Source organism: Acanthisitta chloris, unplaced genomic scaffold, assembly GCF_000695815.1.
Source record: "Acanthisitta chloris isolate BGI_N310 unplaced genomic scaffold, ASM69581v1 scaffold13420, whole genome shotgun sequence".
Classification (NCBI taxonomy): domain Eukaryota; kingdom Metazoa; phylum Chordata; class Aves; order Passeriformes; family Acanthisittidae; genus Acanthisitta; species Acanthisitta chloris.
This window is the reverse complement of record NW_008653427.1, coordinates 36,471-59,642: the sequence shown is the minus strand read 5'-3', so window position 1 is coordinate 59,642 and position 23,172 is coordinate 36,471. Positions and strand designations below refer to the sequence as shown.

The following is a 23,172-nucleotide window of genomic DNA, read 5'->3' as shown; positions in this document are numbered from 1 at the left end:
CATTATTAATATCTAGCAATTTATCAAGCTAGACAAATGGAACTGTAACTCTGGAAGCTGGCAGGTTTTGCAAGATGTTAGAGGCAAAATCCAGACTGCCTTGTTCTCATGCTGACCTCATTTTATTGTCCTGGAGTCCAAAAGCTTCATGACTACATGCATTGCTGTCACTCGCTTACAAGCTTAATAGCAGCATTAAGAAAATATATTGGGCTCAGTAGGATTTTTGCACACTGTATGTAATGTTGCTGGAACAGAAGGCCCAAGACTTATTAGCAAAGTCCTAGTTAAAAAGGGGACAATTAGTATTACTGCATTTAATGCTACCCCCCTGAGTTTAATTTGTTAAACAGAGACAACCTTCCACAGTGGTTTGTTGGTCTTAGTCTGAGATGTTTTGACTCCAATGTACTAGCATTTTCATGTTCAGATAGCTCTTCAAGAGCCCAGTGAGAAGAAGCAAGATAAAGGAGGTGTTTTAATGTATGAAATGAGACTGGTTTAACACCTTATCAGCACAAAGTCAGCACAACTTTAGGGCATCAAGATGCGGCTACAGATACATTCTGTTTCTCAGGTTTTGGAAAAAAAGGCCAACCCAAATGAGTTATGTATCTAGCTAATATTAAACAAGGGAGTATAGCTGAAGGCTTCCAGTTTTTTTAAATTCAGAGAACATCTACATTCCATATTTAATCCATTCCATCAGTTTTACTCTGAGGTTGGCATTGGCAAACATACACCTTGAATCTCCACCTTTCACAATACCAGTATCTTGAAAATTCTTTTGACTTTGACTGAAATGAATAATTTTGCTCCCACATAACACTGAAGAGTAAGAGCAATAAGCAACATAATAGCCCTGACACTCCTAAACAATTCAAGTGCTAGTAGGAGTTGAAGTAACATTGCTGTTAGTGTTTGATGTTCAGACTCACTTTGTGCTGCACCCGATTTTACATTAGGCTATTTTGTGCTTCCCTGTGTCCCTCAGTGCTAGCAGATCAGAAGAGCTAGAACACGTCTCTGACAACTATGGCTATTGTGCAATGTAGCCTTTGTCTTCCTTCATGTTCCAATTCAACTTAAGTGCTACTGACCATAAAAAACAAGACTAAATTTGTGTAGGCTGTATTCAACAAGAGCATTCACACGTCTTACATGAGTTAGATGCTATTAAACTATGTATATAAAAAGGGCTACTATGTATTAAGAACTGGATTTACAATGATGTAAGAATGGTGTAAGAATTGTGTCCATTTACATTTCTAAATTATGTGTCAACTTAAGTGCTACTGACCATAAAAAACAAGACTAAATTTGTGTAGGCTGTATTCAACAAGAGCATTCACACGTCTTACATGAGTTAGATGCTATTAAACTATGTATATAAAAAGGGCTACTATGTATTAAGAACTGGATTTACAATGATGTAAGAATGGTGTAAGAATTGTGTCCATTTACATTTCTAAATTATGTGTAGCTGCCCTTAATATGATTTGGTTTCAGCAGAGTGACAGAGTATACTGTTAGTAAAAGCAAGAGAGAAAATTGACCGATTTCAAACAAGATACTCAAAGTCAGCTTTAAACAAATGCCACTGAAACTATTAACACAGCCACTGTAAATTTCATGTTGTTCCTTGTGTTTAAGGACATATATATGTACACACCAAAGTAGTCTAATCAGATAGCAGCCTCCTAGTCTTAGGAGCACATCAAAGAAGTAGAGTCAGAGAGAAAAAGAGTAGTACTTGAACACATTTAGTAAAAATACCTCCTTAATGGTATTGTAACATTACAGTGGTAACAATTATTTAGCTATGACTAAGTTCTTTTACATTCCCTTTAAAGATTTGAAAGCACCAGGCCCCAATACATAACAAGTTTTGGGCTCTCATTCATATTTGTAAAGGCAGAAACTACATTATAGCACAAGTCCCTCTGCTCAAACACTGGTCAAGTTGTTCTGTGTGACCCCAGTGCAATGCTCTCTCAAGCCCTGGATTTACAAAATACTTGTCCTCTGCAGAGATGCCTAGCAGAAAACACTCAGGACTGCTATATGCTGAAGCCACACCAGTGATCTCCAAATACTGCTGTAGTAAGGATTCTTCCACTTCAGTGTCATGCCCTGCACAACATCTCCTTACTCAGGCTCTATGTTAAAGATTCTCAGAAAATGCACACGTGAAGAATGGAAAGAAGTTCCTCTACAACTGGATGACAAAACCAATTCTAGGCACAACACTACTTGAAATCTCTAGAGTGCTGAGTAAAACAAAGCTAATCCAGAAAGAGATATAACCTTGGCTTTAATCTATATACTAAGAACTTATTTGCAAAGATATTATGATCCAGTTCACAGGAACACAGGGTAACTATTTTAAACTGTTAAATGCTAATGTGTATTTCTGAGAAAGAAGTAATTATCAATTGCAAAAGTTAACCTGATTAGTTTGGGTTGTTGTATTATCAATTGCAAAAGTTAACCTGATTTGTTTGGGTTGGTGGTGGTGGTTTCGTGTATTGTTTTTTAATTTGATTTTCTTTGTTCGTGGTTTTTTTGTTGGGGGGGGTGTGTGTTTAAATTTTTACTCATGTGCATTAATATTTTAGCAACTAATTAAATTATTATTTTGCCAAGGAAATAAAAATGGCCCTAGCCTTATATACAGCCCCAAGATGAGGATGAGTGCCACAGCCAGACTTTCCAGCCAGTATGAGAAGTATTCTACACAACACCCACACTCTTGGCAGACATGTATGCACTGTTAACTACACACAGGGAAGGTGCAAGCCAGTGCACCCTCATGTTCTGCAGACTCAGCATCCTTGTCTCTAGCTCCTAATTTTTTGTAAGAAGATTCACTCTTGCTTCTTACTGGTTTAAACAAGGGCATTTTTATTAGCTAGATTTCAATCTCACTTGAAGTGTCATCATTGGGATGTACTACATGTTTCCTCCCTACCTCTTCTTCCTGTTTAAATGCGACGTGTAGCAACATTATCACTGTGTGCAGACATTCTGCAGAGTCTGATGTTGAGTAACTTAACAGCTTCCTTCCGTTGTACCCTCCCTTTGTACTGTACTAGAGTATTCAGTTCAGAAGGCTACAAGATCACCACACATACACCTGAAACAGTAAGACAAGCAAGGAAGTCAAGTTTTCAACACCTCAGAGATGAGGACCACTAAATTCATCCACTTCAGGGATAGTAAGATAGCAGTTCCTACTTGCTGGGAAAGTGCAAATAGGAATTGTATCCTTCACCATCCTCTCAAACTGCTCTGGGTCAATATCAGGATAGCAAGAGGAAAAGGTGCTGACTAGCAAATGACATTTTATTACAAGACTCAACTAAAAATTTCATCCAGTCTACTTAAAACATGTAACTGTTGAGATTTGCACTTAGATACCAACGTAAGACAAAGTTCACATAGACTGGAGTGTAATGGTCACAGCTCTTATTAAAGAAGCCAAATTAAAAGCCAAACCAACTACCCAGCAATTCTAATGGCAACAAAGGTCAAAGCTGTTACTGGCATAGTCTTTCATGAGTAAAATGCATATTTAGGTCAGTTACCTCATTTTACTAAATTAAAATGGATGATGCACAAACATTCCTGGAAGGAGCCAATACACAAAAGGATGCTGTACTGCATGTTAGGACTCTCAGCAAGCTTGCATAGCTATTCAAAACTAAGTTTGGACTCAGAACAGATGCATCATAAATGCAACTATGGCATATGACATTTCTAAAAAGCAGATGTTACACAAACTTTTAGGTTTTCTTAAAATACCAATTTGTAAAACTTTTTAAATGAACCATTTAGACCAGTAACTTTTCCCAAAATGGAGGAAAAGTTCTGGCAAAATATAAGTAGCAGCAGGCTGACAGAGGTGCAGTGTTTCCTGAAGGACAAAAGAAGCTGAGAAGAGGAAAATTGTCTCACTTGGTTTGGGGAACTGTTGCACAATTTATTGAAAGTGAAATGAAAAAGGTATACTGTGTCCCTTTCAAACTAGACAAAGGAACAAACCCTGAAACATTAAGAATTTAGAGATTTCCTTTTCTATTTGTACTCTAAGAATAGTGCCCCGTTCCACCCACACAAGCTTTTTAACTGAAGAGAATAAATCAAATATAGGTAGCTGAGGATGACAATGGGAAAGACTCAATACTAACTGTGGTGAGACTGCATATTTGCAATCTCAAGGTGCCCAATTGATAATTTTGAAGTATTTCAAGTAAAAGTTGACTCTCCACAATAGCATTCTATCTGAGGACCTTGTAGCCATCTCAGAAAAAAAAATACTAGGAAGGATTTACTAGAATATGAATGGTACTCACAGATCAGTGCACATAAACCACACAGGAAATAACAACATGTGTACAAGCACTAATGTTTTATATCAGCTCTTCAGTTTTCCGAAGTTTTTAAACAAATTTAACCACAATTGATAGGAACACCAGTTATTATTTTTTTATACTAGTAGTAAGAGCCACCTAATAATCTGGTTTAAAGCCACAGTAAACTGTATCTCAGTATACTATTTAAAATTCAACTTATTAGGAGATGGGCAGAAGAATGTAAGGCATTTTAAAAATCAGAACTGAAGGAAACTAAAATCACATTACACTTTCCTTAGACCACTGCAGATGGGATATGAAAAGATAGTGCAGATGCAAAAAAAAAAAAGTCCACCTCCTTATCTTTTATATTCAGTGTACAAAGTTCTTCCACACTTACAGATGACAAGAAGTGTGTTTGCCCTCTCTTGTACTACATTTCTGGACAGTAGATGTAATAGCTAGTCAAGTATGAATTTGCTGACCATAATAAACTTTAATTTAGAAAAATCCTGCACTGTTGCCTCACAGGTTTGACTGAGAAAGTGGCAGTCAATCAGATCTTTAAAAAGTCATCCAGCATTGGGTGTCAGTTTTCTGACTTTTTGAGGATGAACTTCTGTATCAGATCCATCCAAAACAAGGTAAAAATGAACTGTATGCTACAATGCATATCCTATGTTTATAACACTTTAAAGCCAGTGATGTACACTTTTGCTCAACGTATGACACTACCTGGACACTGACATTAACAAAGAGGTGTAGCAAACAAAATGAGAACTTACCCCCTCATTCTCTCGGTGTGGATTCAGCCTACTATACACAGCTTCAATAATATTACGCCTAAAAAAAAGAGAAGTTTTGTAGAAATTAAGCACAGCAAAGGATTTTGAAACACTGAGAAAAGTTTCATTTGAGCACAGTAGTCATTTCAAAGTGTTTAAGATGCTTTGTTTTCAACCTGCCTCTTAAAAAGATGAAGCCCACTCTGTCTTTACTCACTTTCAGTATATTTGGGGATTGAGCCATAAGTCAGGATTTGTAAACATGAAGCAACACAAAACATTTTCCTCCCCTCCCACACGGTCTACCTCTTTAGACCTTTAGAGCTGCACACTCAGATTTTGCCAAGAGTAACATTTAAACCTATAGTTTGCTAGTTATAACAAAATTCTTCAAGTTTGCTGGTTGTCTTGTCTTATTTCTGGATGTGGAACTCGAAGACAGTTCAGTTTTTCTCCATTTTTATTACATATACACAAGTTACCACTTGCCTACAAACTTCTGAAGTGTGGTGCCCAGAGCACACAACCTCTGAGATGTGTTCTCTAGTGTCTATTCACACTGTAGAAATAAAAACTCAAAAGCCACTAGCTAGACTTTTCTAGTAGTGCCATTTAAGGCCACACCTTTACAGGCAGGCAAAATACACACAAAAAGCTTCACAAAAGACAAAACTCAATGCATAAACAGACTCCTGAGATGAAACAGGCCACATACCTACATCTTCAAATCAAAGTTGAAACTGGGAAATCTTCAGACAACAATGATAAATAAGATGAAAGTTATGGACAGCTTCAACAAAAAAAGAACTGCTACAGGAACTAAGACTCTCAAGTCTAGAAATGGCCAAGATGTATAAAATTATGTCTTACAGAACACAGGTAAGCACCAGCTGTTGACTATTCCAAAAAGAAGTGCACAAGTGCATCAGATGAAGACAGCAACAAATGTCTCCAATACACAGTGATGGCTCCTCATGCAACAGAATGTTCTGCCCCAGAATGCTTAGGGTGCTACAGCATTTGATGAGGCTCCTTCTGAATGTATTTAACATACATAGAAATCTAGAAGGGTTGCATGACTGAGCTAATGTTGGATCAATTGTCATTGATGGAAGATCTTCCTAGAGAAAAGAAACTGAATCTTTTTTCAGATGATACAGGAAAGGCTTCTCTGCATTTCGCTCCACCTTTAGTGATGGAGGAATGGCACAATTCTGACCCAATGTCTGCACCATGGAAAGCAATGGCACCTAACACCAGTGTCACAGGGCACCTGGACAGCCCAAGCAAGGCTGGCACAGAAGCAGCATATAGCAATTGCAGAGGGTTTAAATCAGACTTGAAACTCAGATCTTGGGGAATTATGCTATCTTTTTAATTCGCTTTTCTTTCTTCGAACAGTGTATTTCTCCATACTTTCCTTTGATGGTGAAACTCAGGAGCAAAATGTTGAGCGGAAGTACTAACGCTGAGGTGCACTTTCCTTTGATGGTGAAACTCAGGAGAAAAATGTTGAGTGGAAGTACTAACGCTGAGGTGACAGGGTTGCTCAGGACTTTAGCTTACTTCAGCAACATTTGAAGCTACAAGGGGATTGGATTCAAGCCAGAAGACAGTCTTTGGAGATTAAGATCTTAAAGGATAAAACAACACCATCAAGAGATCACAGCAGGCTTGACACCTGTGAATGTGTGTCCAAGAACAAGACAGTAGGGGCTTCTACACAAGTAAGGATCTTGAAGGAAGTATACACTGCCAATAAGAGTGGAGTCACCTCAGAGGTTCCTAAGGTTAGCAAACATACTCCAGTCACAGTAACATTGCATTGCATTTTTCCAGCTCAGACGTACTAAAAATCAGGAGCACCTACAACTGGTGCTAAAACTATGGATGTCAGCCACAGACAAGATTTTTCTACAACGTGTTTGAGCCAGGTCTTGGAGTTCAGACAGAAGGACAAAGTGTGAGTTCATCATGGCCTCATAACATCACAGGATGGGGACCTCAAGACAGAATATCCTCTCATTGGGACAAAAATTTTAAGTTACACAGAATGTGGTTTTGGGTTGTGTACTAGTATTTTTTTCAAGACTTCCATTTAGGAGCTCAATCCTGCAAGTAAAGTGAACTTAAATATGTCACTGCCTTTGTCCTAAGTTGGAGGCCAAGAACAAGTTACCTAATACTGTGTGATATTCTCTTACAAGAAACTGCAGGTACAGACCCTGAAAGCAGGGGACTTTAAAGGTCAGAAAACAGAAAATCACCAAAAGGCAAATTCTGAACCGAACCCATGAAAAAGTAAGCCGGATCACAATGAATTAAATATAATTTATATGCAAAGGTTCCAGAATAATGAAGCAGTCCCTGATGCAGTTATTCATGAGCAAAAGAACAAAACACACCAACTCATTCAGCAGTTGAGAGACACTAGGAAGAATAGGCACACCAAAACATCTCTGCATGCCTGGAATACACACAAGTAGAGAAAAAGTCCCAGAATATACAAGATACTTTCAAGGTTAGAAAGATATATCATGGCAAACAGTGCTCATTAGTAAGTACATGCAATGAAAATACATGTATACAGAAATGCTCAGAGGACAGGACATCATATTTTGTAAATTACAAATATTCCAGAAACAACACAATCTATGCCAGGGAACAATAAGGAGTCCCACTGTGTGGAATTCTAGATGAACAATTTTTTGTGCAATCCTGAATTATTTTCATTAAAATCCTTAAATTACAGGTTGCTAGAACATCACCATCAGCCTCCCCAGAAAACCAATGCAATTTCCAAAGGTTTATTTCAATTAAGTTTTAAAATGCATATCCTAGTTCAATATTCTTGGTTATCTAACATTTGGTTTCAGACTAAACAAACAGTTTTCTTATGAGAATGTTTGCTGAACAAACAAGTACTGACCCAAATTTATAAAAGAAACAACAGATAGTTTAGAGAACCATCAGGAAAATAGATCTGGTACTTTGATATTCCAATTATGTCATGGATCATTCTTAAATGTGAAGCAGTAGAAAGCCAAGAATACGTATATTTTTATTTCTTAACATGGCCATATGGAAATAGTAAACCAGCATCATATGTATCAGAATACAATCAATCTGTTTCCTCTTACCATTCTGGAATGGGAACAGTGTCAAATGTTTACATACTGCAAAAGGTAAACTTGTTTCAAATACAAAAGACTTGAGTATAGCTATTACAGTTAGAAAAATTTAAAACTTTTACATGAAAGTTTTAGTGAACAGTTGAAGAAATTCCAGTACTGTACTCACTTGCCAGCTAAACCACCTCCTGGTGGTAAATTGGGGATATTCTCCGCAGTTAAAATACGAATAACATGAGCAAGATCAGGCATTCCTTCCTCACCCGATTTTTCCATAATTTCTAGTTTAAAAACAGAAGACCACCTGAATTAATACCACCCATTGCTTAAGACACTGAAACATAAGATATTAGCACTTTTTAACAGAGACATTATGAAAAAGTTACATGTAAACAGGAAAAAAAACTTTACATTTTAGGTTGACAGTCTTTGCATAGTGGAACAGAGCTATTCAAATTCATAGTCTGCCTTTCCAGTATGCTTCAAGCCTTTCTCTCTGAGAAATTCAGAAGCAGACTGAACTGAATGAAATACCCCGGAGACAGCAATCTGTTCTCTTTGAAAAAGACAGCAGCTTGGAGTCTGTTCCAGTTACCTTCCTGCTGCAGCGCAACACATAGTAAGAAGTTACATGCCATAATGCCAGTGCTTCCCAGGGATTCTGTCATGCTTTGTTGTAGCACCTTGTGTTCTCAAAGGCCTGAACCTCCAGAGCATAAACACTGTGACCACCATGCAATCAACAGGATATATAATGGCTTGTTGTCACTCAAGTGGCCAAAACAGAATACTGAACTGACCAGGAATAATTAATAATAGAGCATTCCATTTTAAAAGCAGAAGCATACACAAGTCCATGGCTTAGTAATCTCCCCCTCCCTGGAAAAGAACAGCCTAAACCAAAGTAAATTTTCACATGTTATTTGTCATCAAATTTGCACTAAGATGAACCTGTAATAGTTGCATATACATTCACACATTCCTAACACTACCAGCTTCCAGCCATCAGCCTCTAGTCATTCAACTACCAACATGACATCAAAAGGCTCACTAAGTTATCTACAGATTGTAGCTGTGTGCATGAGTCATATTTTTAAGAGAATTTATTTTTTTCCAAATCAACTAAATTAAGGAATGGAGTACCATTTCCAGGAGACACTGTTCTAGATAAAAACTTAAGCCACAAAAGAATTAAGAAGAATGAATCCTCTCAAATATCATCCTAAAAAACCCCTTGGTCTGTATCTTGGTTACTATCCAAAGATAAACAAATAACCTCAAATTCTTACAATCCATTATACTCAGGATGACTGACTGGAGCCTGCAACTTAAGCCAGAAGTAGCTACAATTTGAGTTTAAGTCAGGAGAAAAGCAAATCACCTACCTACTTGAAACCCAGCATCCCAAATTTCCTAGTACTTAACCTCTTGATGTCTACCACTTACCTAGAAAGCAAGTGATATGCAGGCTCCTCTCCAGACTACTAAAAACAACTAAGTGCTCGCAAGTACTCACTCAATCTGCATCAGGGAGATCTGCAGGAAAGCTCCCCAAAAGCAATCACCTTTAGAAGAGTTCTATTACCCTGTAATAAATAAAGCATTGTGCTTCCAAGCCCCAATCTTAAGTCAACACCATACAATCTGTGACTGGAGTGCTATGCTGGATGGTTACAGGCCCTTCAGGAAGGATAGGCAGGGAAGGGAAGGTCGGGGGGTGATGACATTGTATGTAGCTGCGGAGTGGGGATGTATGGAGCTTGCAGCTGGCAATGGTGTGGCTGAGAAACACTTGATCCTTAGATCAAGGGACAAACAAACAACACGCTCCATGAGGGGAAAGTCCTGCTTCTCAAACCTTATTTCCTTTTATGACAGGGTAACCCACCTAGCTGATCAAAGGAAGCCAGTTGATGCACTCTTCTTAGCTTTTGATACTGTCTCTCACAAGATCCTTCTGCACAAAATGTCCAGCATAAAACTGGACAAACACACTATGCGATGGGTGAGCAACTGGCTCACAGCTCGGGCACAAAGGGCTGTGATGAGTGGGATTACATCAGGAGGGCAGCTGGTCAGCAGTGGGTTCCACAGGGCTCCATCCTAGTTCAGTGCCCTTCAATATCTTTCTAAATGACTTGGAGCCAGGACTTGAAGGGCTATTGCAGATGATACAAAATTGGGTGGAACTGCTGACTCCCCTGAAGGCAGAGAGGCCTTGCAGAGAGACCTAGACAAATGAGAGAGCTGGGCAACCACCAACCATACGAAGTCTAATAAGGGCAAGTGCTGGATTCTGCACCTGGCACGAGGCAACTCTGGCTGTATATACTGACTGGGGAATGAGAGGCTGGAAAGTAGTGCCATGGAAAGGGACCTGTGGGTCCTGGTTGATGGCAAGTTGAATAGGAGTCAGCAGTGTGCCCTGGCAGCCAGGAGGGACAACTGTGTCCTGGGGTGCATCAGACAGGGCATTGCCATCTGGTTGAGGGAGGTGATTGTCCTGCTCTGCTCTGTGCTGGTGCGGCTTCACCTTGAATATTGTGTGCAGTTTTGGGCACCACAATAAAAGAAAGCTACTAAGTTATTGGAGAGTGTCCAAAGGAGGCAATGAAGATGGTAGAGGGCCTTGAGGGGAAGCCTATGAGGAGTGGCTGAGGTCACTTGGTCTGTTGAGCCTGGAGAAGAGGAGTCTCTGGGGAGCCCTCATTGCTGTACACAACTTCCTCACAAAAGCAAGTGGAGGGGCAGGCACTGACCTCTGGCAACCAGTGACAGGTCCCAAGGGAATGGCCAGAAGCTGCATCGGGGATGTTTAGATATTGGGATATCTAGGATATTAGAGAATGGTTCTTCACTCAGAGGGTGTTGGGCACTGAACAACTCCTCAGGAAAGTGGTCACAGCACCAAACCTGACAGAGTTCAAGGGGCATTTGGACAATGCTCTTAGGCACACAGTGTGATTCTCAAGGAAGTCCTGCACAGGGCCAGGAGTTGGACTAGATGATCCTCAAGGGTCTCTTCCAACTCTGCTTATTCTGTGATTCTGTGATGTTTGCAATGAATAAGGTAGGTACACTACTACTAGAAGTGATTAAACATTGTTCCATGGAATATGATGCGTATTACCATAGATCCATCCATTAAGGATGAATCATGGCTAGCAAAGGAAATGACAGCTGAATAAGTATGCTTGAAGCTTAGGATTTTGATCTCTTTTTCCACACACTTTCATGCAAATAAGCCACAGCTCCTTTTACACATTGCCTCCTTTTGCACAGTTCTACCTAGTTACATGTCCGGTCTCAAAAAAAAAAAGCTTCCTAATAGAAAAATCAAGAATTGAGCAAGTGACCAAGCATGACCTTTTTTCATTACACATCCGTTAGCAGATATAGACTGTGGACTTGCTTGACAAAGGCCACTAAAGAAAGAAACCAAGTGTTTTCAAAACAGATTTATGGGCATTTACAAGGTTTTCACCTTCATCTCACCAATGTTAAGAGCAACTCTGCAATTTTGCATTGCTAATAGAAACAACTGAAGAATCATTTCCTGATATTATCATATTATTTAAATCCATGAAAGTCCACTATGAAGTCTACTACTTTACTTCTAAAATACTCATCACTAAAAGCCTAATTCTTAACTCACCGATAGACATTTTGAAAATTCAGGTAATATTTCACTTCAATTTTATATAATACAAGTTCCCTGCCAGACAGTATCACAAGTTCTCCAAGTTCCAGCACCTCCTTTCATACCCAGCTATTAGATTATACAGGTCCATTTTATAAACAGTGTATACTTCACATGTGTAAAATGTATCATCCAACTCACTGCATTAACTAAGTATTTACTAATAAGACTGTTTAAGCCTACGCAGATCATGTGCACCTATTTATGATTTGTGGTGGTGTGTTTTGATTTTTGTTTGGTTCTGTTTGTTATTATCTGCATGTCTGACAGCCTTTCAAATCAACAAATGTTATCAGAGAACTGAATTGACTTCTGTGCCTAGTTTTTCCTTGCTGTGATCAAACCTTGGATCTCTGAAAAACAAGAGAACACAAAGTAGCACTTGAAAGTGGCAGTGGGACTGACCTTGCATAACTTCACTACTGTCTAACACACCTGCACTACTAGCATAAGGTGCCTCTGCCCATGACAAGGGGGTTGAAACCAGATCATCTTTAAGGTGCTTCCAACCCAACGCATTCCATGACTCTACAGTTCTAGTTTGGAGGTTGGCCAATTAAATGACTCAAACCAGAAGCAGGGCTGTGAACACAGTCATAAATCACTCAAGCACAAGCTACTGTCTACATCCTCATAAGTATTTCATAATACTCTAGCACTGGCAGCTTTGGAACGCAGTTACACACTTTCTGTCAACCTCAAGACCCAAACTAGCAAAGGAGCATTGATATCCAGCTCTTCCACTAGAAATCTCTGTAAATTATCACTTGCTGAGTTTGCTTTTTAATAAATCTGTTAAAACCTCCCCAAAAATAAAACCCTTTCTTGGTATTAAACTAATTTTCTTTTTAAGAACTCTGGAAAGATCTTATGAAAATATTAATTCATTATACAAACACCTAGAATCTCAGCATTCCACTTAGGATGGTACAAAGGCAGACTACAAACATTAGAGGTATAAGTATTAAACTGCATTTGAACTCAGATTAATTTTTTGCACTTTTTAAAAACAAAAGCATGCCTCAAGCACTGCCCTCCTCTCCAAGCCAGAGCTAAAAATGCTCAAGTGTAGTAGTGAAGAAAAAAAAATTGTCTAAAAGGTTTGATGGGTTAGTCCAACCAGCATGACATTTAAGGTCCACAAGAGAAGAGAAACAATAATCCATGTTAAACAGTGTACATTCATTAAGAACAAACACCAGTGATTAAACTAAAGCTTCACAAAGTCCCAAAGGATTTTATAAGATCTAATGTTGCCCTGGTTCATATTAGTCACTCACTGAAAGACCAGAGTATCCAAGAGAACTCACAGCTTTTATTTTTGACATCTATCTTTGTAGCACAGTATTTCTAAGACAAGCTTATTTTTTCAGAATGTTTGTACTACAGGTATAAATAAAACTGTTATTGGCTATCAACCAACTGCACATAACTTGTGAGCTGTTAACTCTACAACAGATTAAACAAAAATGTTGCTGTTTTAAAATTACTGTGTTCAAAGCCCATGATGTGCTTTTTGTAAGCAACAGCCATCATCTAGAATGGTATTTTAAACAAATCCATACTATCAATGTCACAACATATCTACCAGGCATTAAGTTTTTGGACTTAAAGACAGTTTAAACCTTTCAGACACAGCCCTTTTATGCATGATTTTCTAGACTACACTTAGATGAATGCAAAACTGACTATTGCAGTCATCCACTCCTGATTAAAAAGGTGGTCCCACCTTCCAAAGCTTTTCCTTACTATTCCAGTATTTGAGATGATATCCTTCCGCTTACATTCTTAAAGGTAAAAGTATTTCACTGTTTTTAAAAATCCCAACATATTTCTGAACAATCTTCCTCATGTTGCTCAGTGGTTTGAAACATTTTGCTAATGCTTCTCTCTATAGCTGCTGAACAAATAATACTCAAGGCACAAGTGGGAGGTAAAAACTGAAGGCCAATAGCTCTATTACTTTTTAAATTAAGGAGACTGTCAAAATTACAATTTCATAGAATTTATGACTGAAAAAAATTGGTTAAAAATTAGGCAAGTATCTCAAGTTCTTCTGAAGTCTGCTTCCTTTACTTTTTCCACTTCTCAACAGAACTTTCTCAAATACACTAACTTCCATTCCTTGCTAAACACTTGACATTTGAAGGCCTTGGAACTCATGCCCGGGGCAGGGGGATGTGGTGGTGGTCTGGGGTGTCAAGAAGAGCTGAAGCAACAGAAGCTTAAGCTTTGAAGCAACTACTTTCTCTGAAGCACTTAAGCTAAAAAATCCTTTTGATTTATATTCAGAATGACTCCACATCAGTTTAGACTGCAAACTCTCCATGGTATTTTTTTTGGGTGCATGTAGTATTAAGTTAAATATTACAATATAGCTAAAATTCTCAGTAAATCCAGTTGCTCTGATGACAAGTTGACAGCTTTTCTAACAAAGTACATGGCAGTTCAGTATGTTTTTCACCTATCTGCTAAGGGAGAGGAGCCACCAGGAAGCTGTAACCACTGTGCACACCTGACTGCTGTCAGGGAAGGTAACTGCTCCTGGCTCTCTCCCAGAGCCTATTAACAGCTCATGTACTCTACTCTGACACAGAAGATAACAGGTATTTATCTTAACTAGTGTCTCTAGGAAGCCTGGGATATAAGCCAAGTTCCCAGAAACTTGCCTTGAGTTAGCATTTGAAGTGACCATTAGCATTCTCTGACCTCCACAGAAATGACAAAATAGCAAAACATTTCAATTTACATCCCCTTTAAAGGAGAGGAAAACCACATACAACACCCATGTGCTCAGAGATGACTTGCATATGAGAAGGCCTTTTAACATACATTTAAAAATTTAGGTTTGCTACATCTACTCTCTAGATTACTGGGACATTGACACAAATCCAAGCACAGCTCTTAGACCAAAATTTTCACAGAAAAGGGAAGAAATAGTACAAGTACCCCTTTTAATATTTCATAACCAAGACATTAGCAGGATCACAATTTAGTAGGCTGATATAACACTCTGCAAGGTCAGTAGTTGCATTTTGACCTGTTAAGACAGCAGTAAAAACCTAAAGTTCACATTAAGGAAACACTTGCAGAACACCAGGATAAACTAAGCACACAGCTTAAAATGTTTTTCCTGAAACACAAATTCAGAGTTGCAACCAGGCCTGAATTGACCCAACATGAAGTGGCATAATGGCTTTCAGGGGCTTTGTTTTTGTGCTCACAATGGTCACGACACTATCTCTAGTGAATAAAATGGATTTCTTACCTTCAACCCGTGATTCCAAGTATTTATCCAACTCGGCATCTTTTTTCACTGCCTCATCTGAGACCTTAGGAGCATTTGAAAAACAAACTAGTACAATACTCATGTTATCACGACTCCCCTATGTGACAAAGAAAAAAGAGAAGTTAGGATCTTGAGTTTTATGTCTCATTTTTCAACTCCAATCACATTTTTACTTGTTCCAAACACAGTACTATGGATAAACTTGGGAGAAAAGAAGCCCTGCAAACTCCCTATATTTTGATTACTATCTAATCTGCTCACTAAAATTAATTTTACTGATTTTTGACTGTACATCCTTAGTCTTAAAGTTTAAAATATTTAATGGACTTACTTACATATCAACCATTTAAAAACAGTACTGATAAAACAGGTCAGAAATCTGACAGTGGTGTAATGCTACCTTAAGCCAAATTAAAAAACAACTCCTGTTGCAAAATGAAATGCAGAATACTCTCCTAGACTATCAGAACAGCTAGATCTCGCTGCTGGTTTGTTTCAGTGGGAGGTCATTCACACAAGGCATTACATTCTTTACAGTCTATCAGAACACACCTGTGTCTCACACAGCAACTTGAAGCATGTACAAAGTACAAATTCATTTAGGAGCTAAGCTCATAGAGTACCTTGTGCTCAGAAATATCAGCAAATGGCTTTTTTAGATATTAATTTAGTGTCAGTTCTTCACTAGTAAACTGATACCACTCTGCTGCTCATATTTAGTTTTCAACGTTGTAATTCACAGCCAAATTTTAAAACATGTGGGATCTGTAGGAGCTGTGGGAGCTGACAGCTGGTCTGAAGGCCTTGCAGACTTCAACCTTGAGCCTATCATCGTGTACCCTTGAATGGCTGCAGCAGCTAGAAGGAGGCACGAAGGAGGCATGCTTACCACAAGAAAAGATGAACAAGAGCCAAAAGAAGAGAAAGCCTTTTTGTCTTACAAGATGATAAATGTGTGCTTATGTCATTTGTAGCCAACGACAGGTTGCTTGTAACATGTTATATCCAATGGACAAAAGACACGCTTTATGTAAAAAGGTGTAAAACCAGCTAACTTGCAATAAAGAAAAAGAAGCTTTTGCCTTTCACCATTATTCCTGTGGATTTATTTATGCCGCGTGTCCGTCTCAACCGTGACAAAAACACAGTTCTAAGTCTCTTACAAAGAGATCCAGCAGAAACATAAATTAAACTACTGGTTTGAAATCAAAATCTTAACTTTTTTTGTGTAGAATTTTACATGCCATTAGTCACAGCACATGATTTCTGTGTAAACCCAACCTACTGGATACTTCCTATCATCTATCCTAACAAATCCTTCTTCCAAAGCAAATAAGTAAGAATTTGACATCACAATGAGGTCCTTCAGAAGTACTCTGGAGTTGGTCTACATTCCCTTTTGTACCAAGTATATGGGGACACCTATCAGCTAACCGTATGTGGTATGATTCACATCCTGAAGACAGAAGACAACACGCTAGTATAGTTATAAGCTGCAGAGATCCAGGATCTGACTTGGGAAATAAACATGTGGGCAGGGCTTAGTTTTGCTGGAAGTATCCTAGAGTGACCATCCTTTAACAAGGATGGAAAAGTGCTTGGTCAGAAAAGCTACAGCATTTAAACCAATCACGCAGTATATGGTATATGCTGGAAAACAACCCTATTTCTAAAAAAAATTAAAAATAAAAAAAAATAAAATTACTTACCCTTTAATGTGATGACTCTGAATTTTAGTATTATCCTCAAAATTGCATGTTTGGTCTGTGGCCTAGCAAAGGAACTATTTGTACTAGTAGGAGTTGCACTTTTCAGGGAATGCTGGAAATGGTATACCTATGAAATGTGTAGACTGACCTGTAGTTGCACCAAACAAACTAAATTTGAGGAGTACAAGCAAGCTCAGACAAAAAAAGCAGTGCTTCTCCATCTAAGCTGCAATGAGCTGAGGACACCACTTCAGACGACAGACAAACCATACCTTGAGGAGGAGATGGTGCATACACTGGTTTTCAGCAAACACTGCCCAACTTGAAAGAACAAAAAAGCCCAAAAAATACCTTGCTCAGAACTGAGTAGTTTTATAAACTCTGTGTGTGAAATCAAAGTTCAGAGCTGGAACCACACGCAAGACTTATATGAGAAAACAATGAACCCTTATTTTCACAATTGCTAACACCTCTCCAGGCATAAAGGATGAGGCTGGATATTCTTCATCAAGGATATACAGTCAAATGGGTACAGAACTTAGAGGAAAGGAAGGTAGAGAAGGGGAACAGTAGGAGCTGCTGTTAACACTGTACCCCATCTAGCCAGAAGGCAATTTTAGAACAGCCACTTAGAGAAAACAGTTACATACCTTATGTAAACAAGTGTCCACTACCCAATTGCACACTTTTTCCAGGTCATCTGATACTTCAAGTCTAGACTTTACAAATTCACAGAGCTCTTCATTGCTCATTACATCCCAGATTCCATCACAAGCCAAGATGATAAACTCATCCTCTTCTGCCCTTAAAATTTCACACACCTCAGGCTCTGGAGAAACAAGTTGTTCTGTAGGGCCTTTACCATCAACACATTTGTAGTCATAGTCCCCCAGAGCTCGAGAAACTGCCAATGAACCATTAACGCGCTGAATCATTACACTGCCTCCTGCGTTCTGGATTCGCTCTTTCTCCCGCGGGTTGCAAGGTTTGTGATCCTGTGTTGAAAAACAGACTTGTCCATTCCTATAGAGAACAGCACGTGAATCACCACAGTTGATAAAGTATACATGCTCAGGTGAAATCATAACTCCCACTGCTGTTGAGCCACTTCTGTCCATCCCATTTCTGAGGTCTGAGAAATTGCGCATATACTCGTCAATTTTCAAAAAGCCAGTTCTGATTCCACTCTTGACGTTTTCCACTGAAGGTTCAAGAGCAGATCCAGGTTTTTCTGTCGCCCTAAAGTCTTCATTGTTAGTGATGTGTTCTAGTAAGTGCGTGGAGCAATAATTTGCAACACGAGATCCTGCATGACCATCATAGACAGCAAAGAAGGACCAGTCCTCTAGGCCATGGGGAATACCTACAACAGCTGTGTGAGCATCTTCCATTTCCACTCTCCATCCCTGCATACTGCTGAGGCCGTAACGCAAGCCATTCCCTGCACCATGAGCATTATGCTTTTCAGTTTTTGGTTTATCCAAAAATGCACCCATGTTTATGCAATATTGAATCTGGAAAACAGAGAAGAAAAGTCTTATTTATAAAACCACCATCCCACCTAACCTCTGTTCACCTTTTCCTGTGTTTCTTCTTTATAAAACAAGTGATAAAGCATGCAAAAGTCAATAATCATAATGGAGGAAAAAATAATTAATAGATGACATGAATTAAGTGTGAACTTACAGATCCCTGTTTGCATTTCTGTGAGATTCTTGGTGAGGTGCTGCCTTTTTCAAAGAGCTACTTCATAAAAATTAAAGGATCTCCATATGAAGGCAGAGAGCAGTTCACATACCTTTGCATTCCTGACAATTCTGTCATCCTCTGCAGAAATTAATTTATGCTGGAAAAATAACAACCATATCATTCCTACTCTTTCCAGTTTGTGGTATGAAGGAAATAAATTAATCTTCATAAATAAGAACTGACTGGTCTCACTAGCTTTGCATATACTGTGCTAATTCTGTATTCTAGCAAGGCACAGCAAAAGTGACAATAGGGGAACGCAGACCATCTGCCAAAGGCAAAAAAAGCGACAACTCACATTTAGATACAAGAAAACTTCTCACAGGATTCTCTGAAATTTTACTTTGTTCTTTACAAAAAAACATTTCAGTTTTTACCACAGAATCATAGAGTGGTTGAGACTAGAATGGAACTTAAAGAGTTTTTAGTTCCAACCCTGTTGCTGTGGGCAGGGACACCTTCCACTAGACCAAACTGCACAATGCCATCACCACAATGCACAAGTCATTAACCCTCATGATATTACTACACCTGGCCAGAAGTCCCTCTCCAGCCTTGTTGCATGCCAACTTTAGGTACTGGAAGGCTTCTAGAAAGTCTCCCCAGGATTCTCCAGGCTGAACAACCCCAATTCTCAGCCATCCCTAAAAGACTTTCATGGGCTTACATAGGATTTAAAGTTCAAAGACAAACTGATCTTGATGTTAAAATTTATTCAATTATGAGACATCAACTATCTAAAAGAAGAAAACAATCCACAGAAAGCTCTAAGTTCTTTGTATTTGGAGTCCTATTTCAAAAATGTATGAGAAGAATCATCTCCAGAGAGTAAGCTTGCAGGTGAAATGTGAATAATCTGCATTGAAGCTTTAGAAGACTTTTGACTTCCTCTCCTGTACTACTTAGTTGTTCTACACAGACCTGAAAAACTACCCTGCACTTTACAAACGTCAGCAGACAATATATATTCTTTAATCCACAGATACCAAGGTACTTTGAGAACTTCAGAAACTCAGATATCACATCTGACCATGCTAAAAACTGACTGCCCCATGAAAATCTTAGTGACCAGATGTGACAATTGCAGTGACCTCCATCTAAAAAGAAGAGAGAGGATTCTGCCATGACTGATCCGGAGCAGTCACTACGTGCCTGACACAGTAGTACCCATCTAGTCTGCAGTCAGGATAATCCAGTTCTAGTTAAAGAATTTGTTTCCAGGTCAGGAAAAGTTAATAAACCCCTAGTTCTGCCATTCCCCTCATGCAAATGCATTTTAAGTATACACAGCCTACTCTGACAGAAGAGGTAAAAAGAAATAGTACAATACAATGAGAAAATATTACAGTCAGACTCTGCACCTCACCTTCCTTTTGAGGGTAAAACTTCAGGACTTGACACAGATTATCTGAACTTCATTCTACCTCTCTGCTACAATAATCCCCATGAAATGCTGAGGATTCCCACTGTCAGAGAGGCCCCAACAGCTTGCCCACCAGTTATGCCACTTCTGAACTGTCTCCCACCCTTAGCTTAATACCAATTTTTACAAACTTCCCCAAATACTGCAACAACTCCATATCTGGCTTACATTTTAGTCTAATTTTACTGTCTGTCTTAATCAAGGTTTAATGGCCTTTGACTCAGGTGCTACTAACAATATGCAAAAGGAATAATGTGGTTCTGTAAGAGACTGACTGATGCACTTTTTCTCTGAAAAAATGGTAGAGAAAGCATCTGGCAATGCCAAATCAATTGTCAAGTCCCAGAATTTAAACAGCTCTTATGTTTCAGTACTAAACTATGTTCTAATTACAAATCTTCAAATTATCCATTTTAACATAGAAAAAACCACTAACAGGACTCCAGGCTTAGAAAGATTTGCTAGAAAATATGATTTCTTAAATAGTCAGTAGAAATTGAGTTTTTACATAGACAATTTTTTGGCAACTATGCAACTGGCCCTTCTAGTTCAACCATGAGTGTGAGTTTTAATAGTATAATTTCTCATTTATTAGGCAACTCTACAGTTGCATAACAGTTACAAGTATCTAAGTATCTAAGTATCTAATCTCCTGCGATCAAGTCTGATGTTACACACAAGCCTTGTACTCCATAAATCGCCTTATTTAGCTATTAGAAAAAAAGGAAATGCCCAAGAAAGCATCCTGAGCACTTTTTGCTCTTGAAAGAGGGTACTTTATGTAGAAGGTACATATTCTCAGTTGCATAATCTACAGTAAAACCAAATATGAAGACAACATGCTCAAAGATTGTTGCCAACTTGTTTTTACTCCACAGAAACATAAAAATAGTCCTTAAACTGGATTTTATACAGCAAAATCAGAAGTACTGATTTCACAGGTAATGGCACACCTGCTACAAAAATCAGAATTACAGAATGACTTCAAACCCACACCTAATCTTCTCAAAATACTTTTTTTGTACTTGTAACAAGTTCAAAAGTCACTAAGCCCTTTTAAACATATGCAATCCATCCTAAACTCCTGTCACCTTCCCCATCAGTTCAATTTTATGTTATTAACTAAAGAATTCCACACACAAGAAACCATAAACATTACTTTTATTCCTTATCTCTGTATCCATCATCCACTGGCCTCTAATTACATTGCCTAAGAGAGCAAAGATGCTAAAATAGTTACACAGCTTGTTATGCATCGTAAGCTTCACCCTGTATGCAGTTTGCAAGCAAAACTAGTAAGTTACATTCTGCTCACAATTATTTGTATCCTTTTTCCCTTCTTTGTTCAAAAACTGTGAATCAGTGGAAGCAACACCTAACAAGAGAAACACAGCCCAAACTTTTCACAACCCTCTCTCTTCAAACATCTGATTTTGCTTTTAAAAAATAAACCTAACAAAAGATAATGTGTCAAATGGTGTCATTAAAGCAAAGCAAGGTAGTGCTACACACCACCAAAAACAAGTGTTCTCAGCAACTTATGTTCTCAGTTAAGAGCTAAACAAGTTCCACATAGTTTAATAGTTCAACTCACATCAGTAAAGGAGACCCATGAAAGGATTCTAATAGCTCATGACCACTTATTCACAAATTACACACAACATAAAGCTATTTTAAAAGCACATAGAAACATTCTTACCAGTAAAAATGTAAAACAGGGCTGAAATGCTGCCAAAGTGACAGATGTCCTGCAGTACCTCAGACCTTGTATGATATTCCTTTAATTGAGTTAAGTATGTCCTTATGTTCTTAAAATAACAAATGTGGAGGAAATCATATGACTGAGTGAAGAAAAATATCAAAACCTATCTAACTGCAAAAGCCTGTGAGCTCACTACAGTGTTGTGGTTTATATATGTAAAATAAAAAATACTGTTTAAAAAACCACTGCACCTTAGCTTTACCTATTTCATAAGAGGCTTCACTTTTTTACAGCTCAGGAGTGAGAAACTGAAAAATAAAAAAAAATATTCAATATTATGTTCTTAATATTCTAAATATCCCATTTAATATTACAAATCTTTAATAAAGGATGCAGAGATTGAAAGAGTAAGTCTAGGCATCAACTTATGGCTGGTCCTATGAAAGAAACCAAACATGCAGAAGGACAAAACATTTTCTAACACTATGTGTAATATGCTGCCTATATAATACAGCAAGTGGTCCAAAGACCAGCTGAAAAAGTTGAGCCATTTCAGTAAGCATGGAAGAAAGCGACAGTAATTTCACTGACTCAGGTTTTCAGGCAAAATGATCAGTGCCAGTAAGGCACAAAGATGACTTTAGGTGCATAAAGATCTGTCAAAAAAATCATTTTTAACAGTAAAACCTTTTAGCATTTTAAAAACTTTAGGGAGTTATAGACCATAACAAACAAATGACATGGCATACAGGGGAGTACAGTATATTTCTATCAGGTGTTATGCATAAATGTAATTTGAACTTCACATCTACAGCGCCAACACACACAACTATCTCTAGCAGTAAACTCCACTAGTATTTACCTACATACAAATTAGTTAAGCAAATCAGAGATATTTTAATGAAATTTGTGGCATTGTTGCTTTTTTTAAAGTAAAGCAGCTTTTTAAAAAATTAAAATAATAAATAAACAAATAAACCCCACCAAAACACAACAAAGAAAATACCACTTGCTTTCTCTAAATGAAAGGTTACAGAAAGAAAACAGTTCCACTGGTAAAACAGTACCCAGGTACTCACATCTAATTTTGTCCCTAACATCTCCCACTAGATCAGTAAACAGACCTGAGCACCTAAAAATGGTACTCCACCAAACTGACCTGTAAAAATCCTATAGAAGGCAAAGCCTATCATAGGTCTAACCTGGTGTTTCCATCTCTTGCTTTAAGCATCCTCGGCTAGACACAAGTCAATCTTGACATAAGCACCTTAAGCCAGGCCAGAACTCACAAATCAGACCCACAGACTGATTCATGATCTAGGGACCTCT

The 23,172-nt window shown here is 38.3% G+C and overlaps 1 protein-coding gene across 1 annotated transcript in view; it reads right to left on the bottom strand.

The window, feature by feature from the left end:
• PPM1B (protein phosphatase, Mg2+/Mn2+ dependent, 1B) overlaps window positions 1-23,172 on the bottom strand; it is a 39,493-nt gene that overhangs the window by 4,564 nt on the left and 11,757 nt on the right. Inside the window, exons 2-5 of the mRNA XM_009081042.1 lie at window positions 17,620-18,483; window positions 15,240-15,357; window positions 8,441-8,552; window positions 5,141-5,198 (exon numbers count right to left, since the gene is read on the bottom strand). Of these exons, the coding sequence (XP_009079290.1) occupies window positions 5,141-5,198; window positions 8,441-8,552; window positions 15,240-15,357; window positions 17,620-18,465 (1,134 nt within the window). The 5' untranslated portion in view covers window positions 18,466-18,483. The remainder of the gene's footprint in view (window positions 1-5,140; window positions 5,199-8,440; window positions 8,553-15,239; window positions 15,358-17,619; window positions 18,484-23,172) is intronic.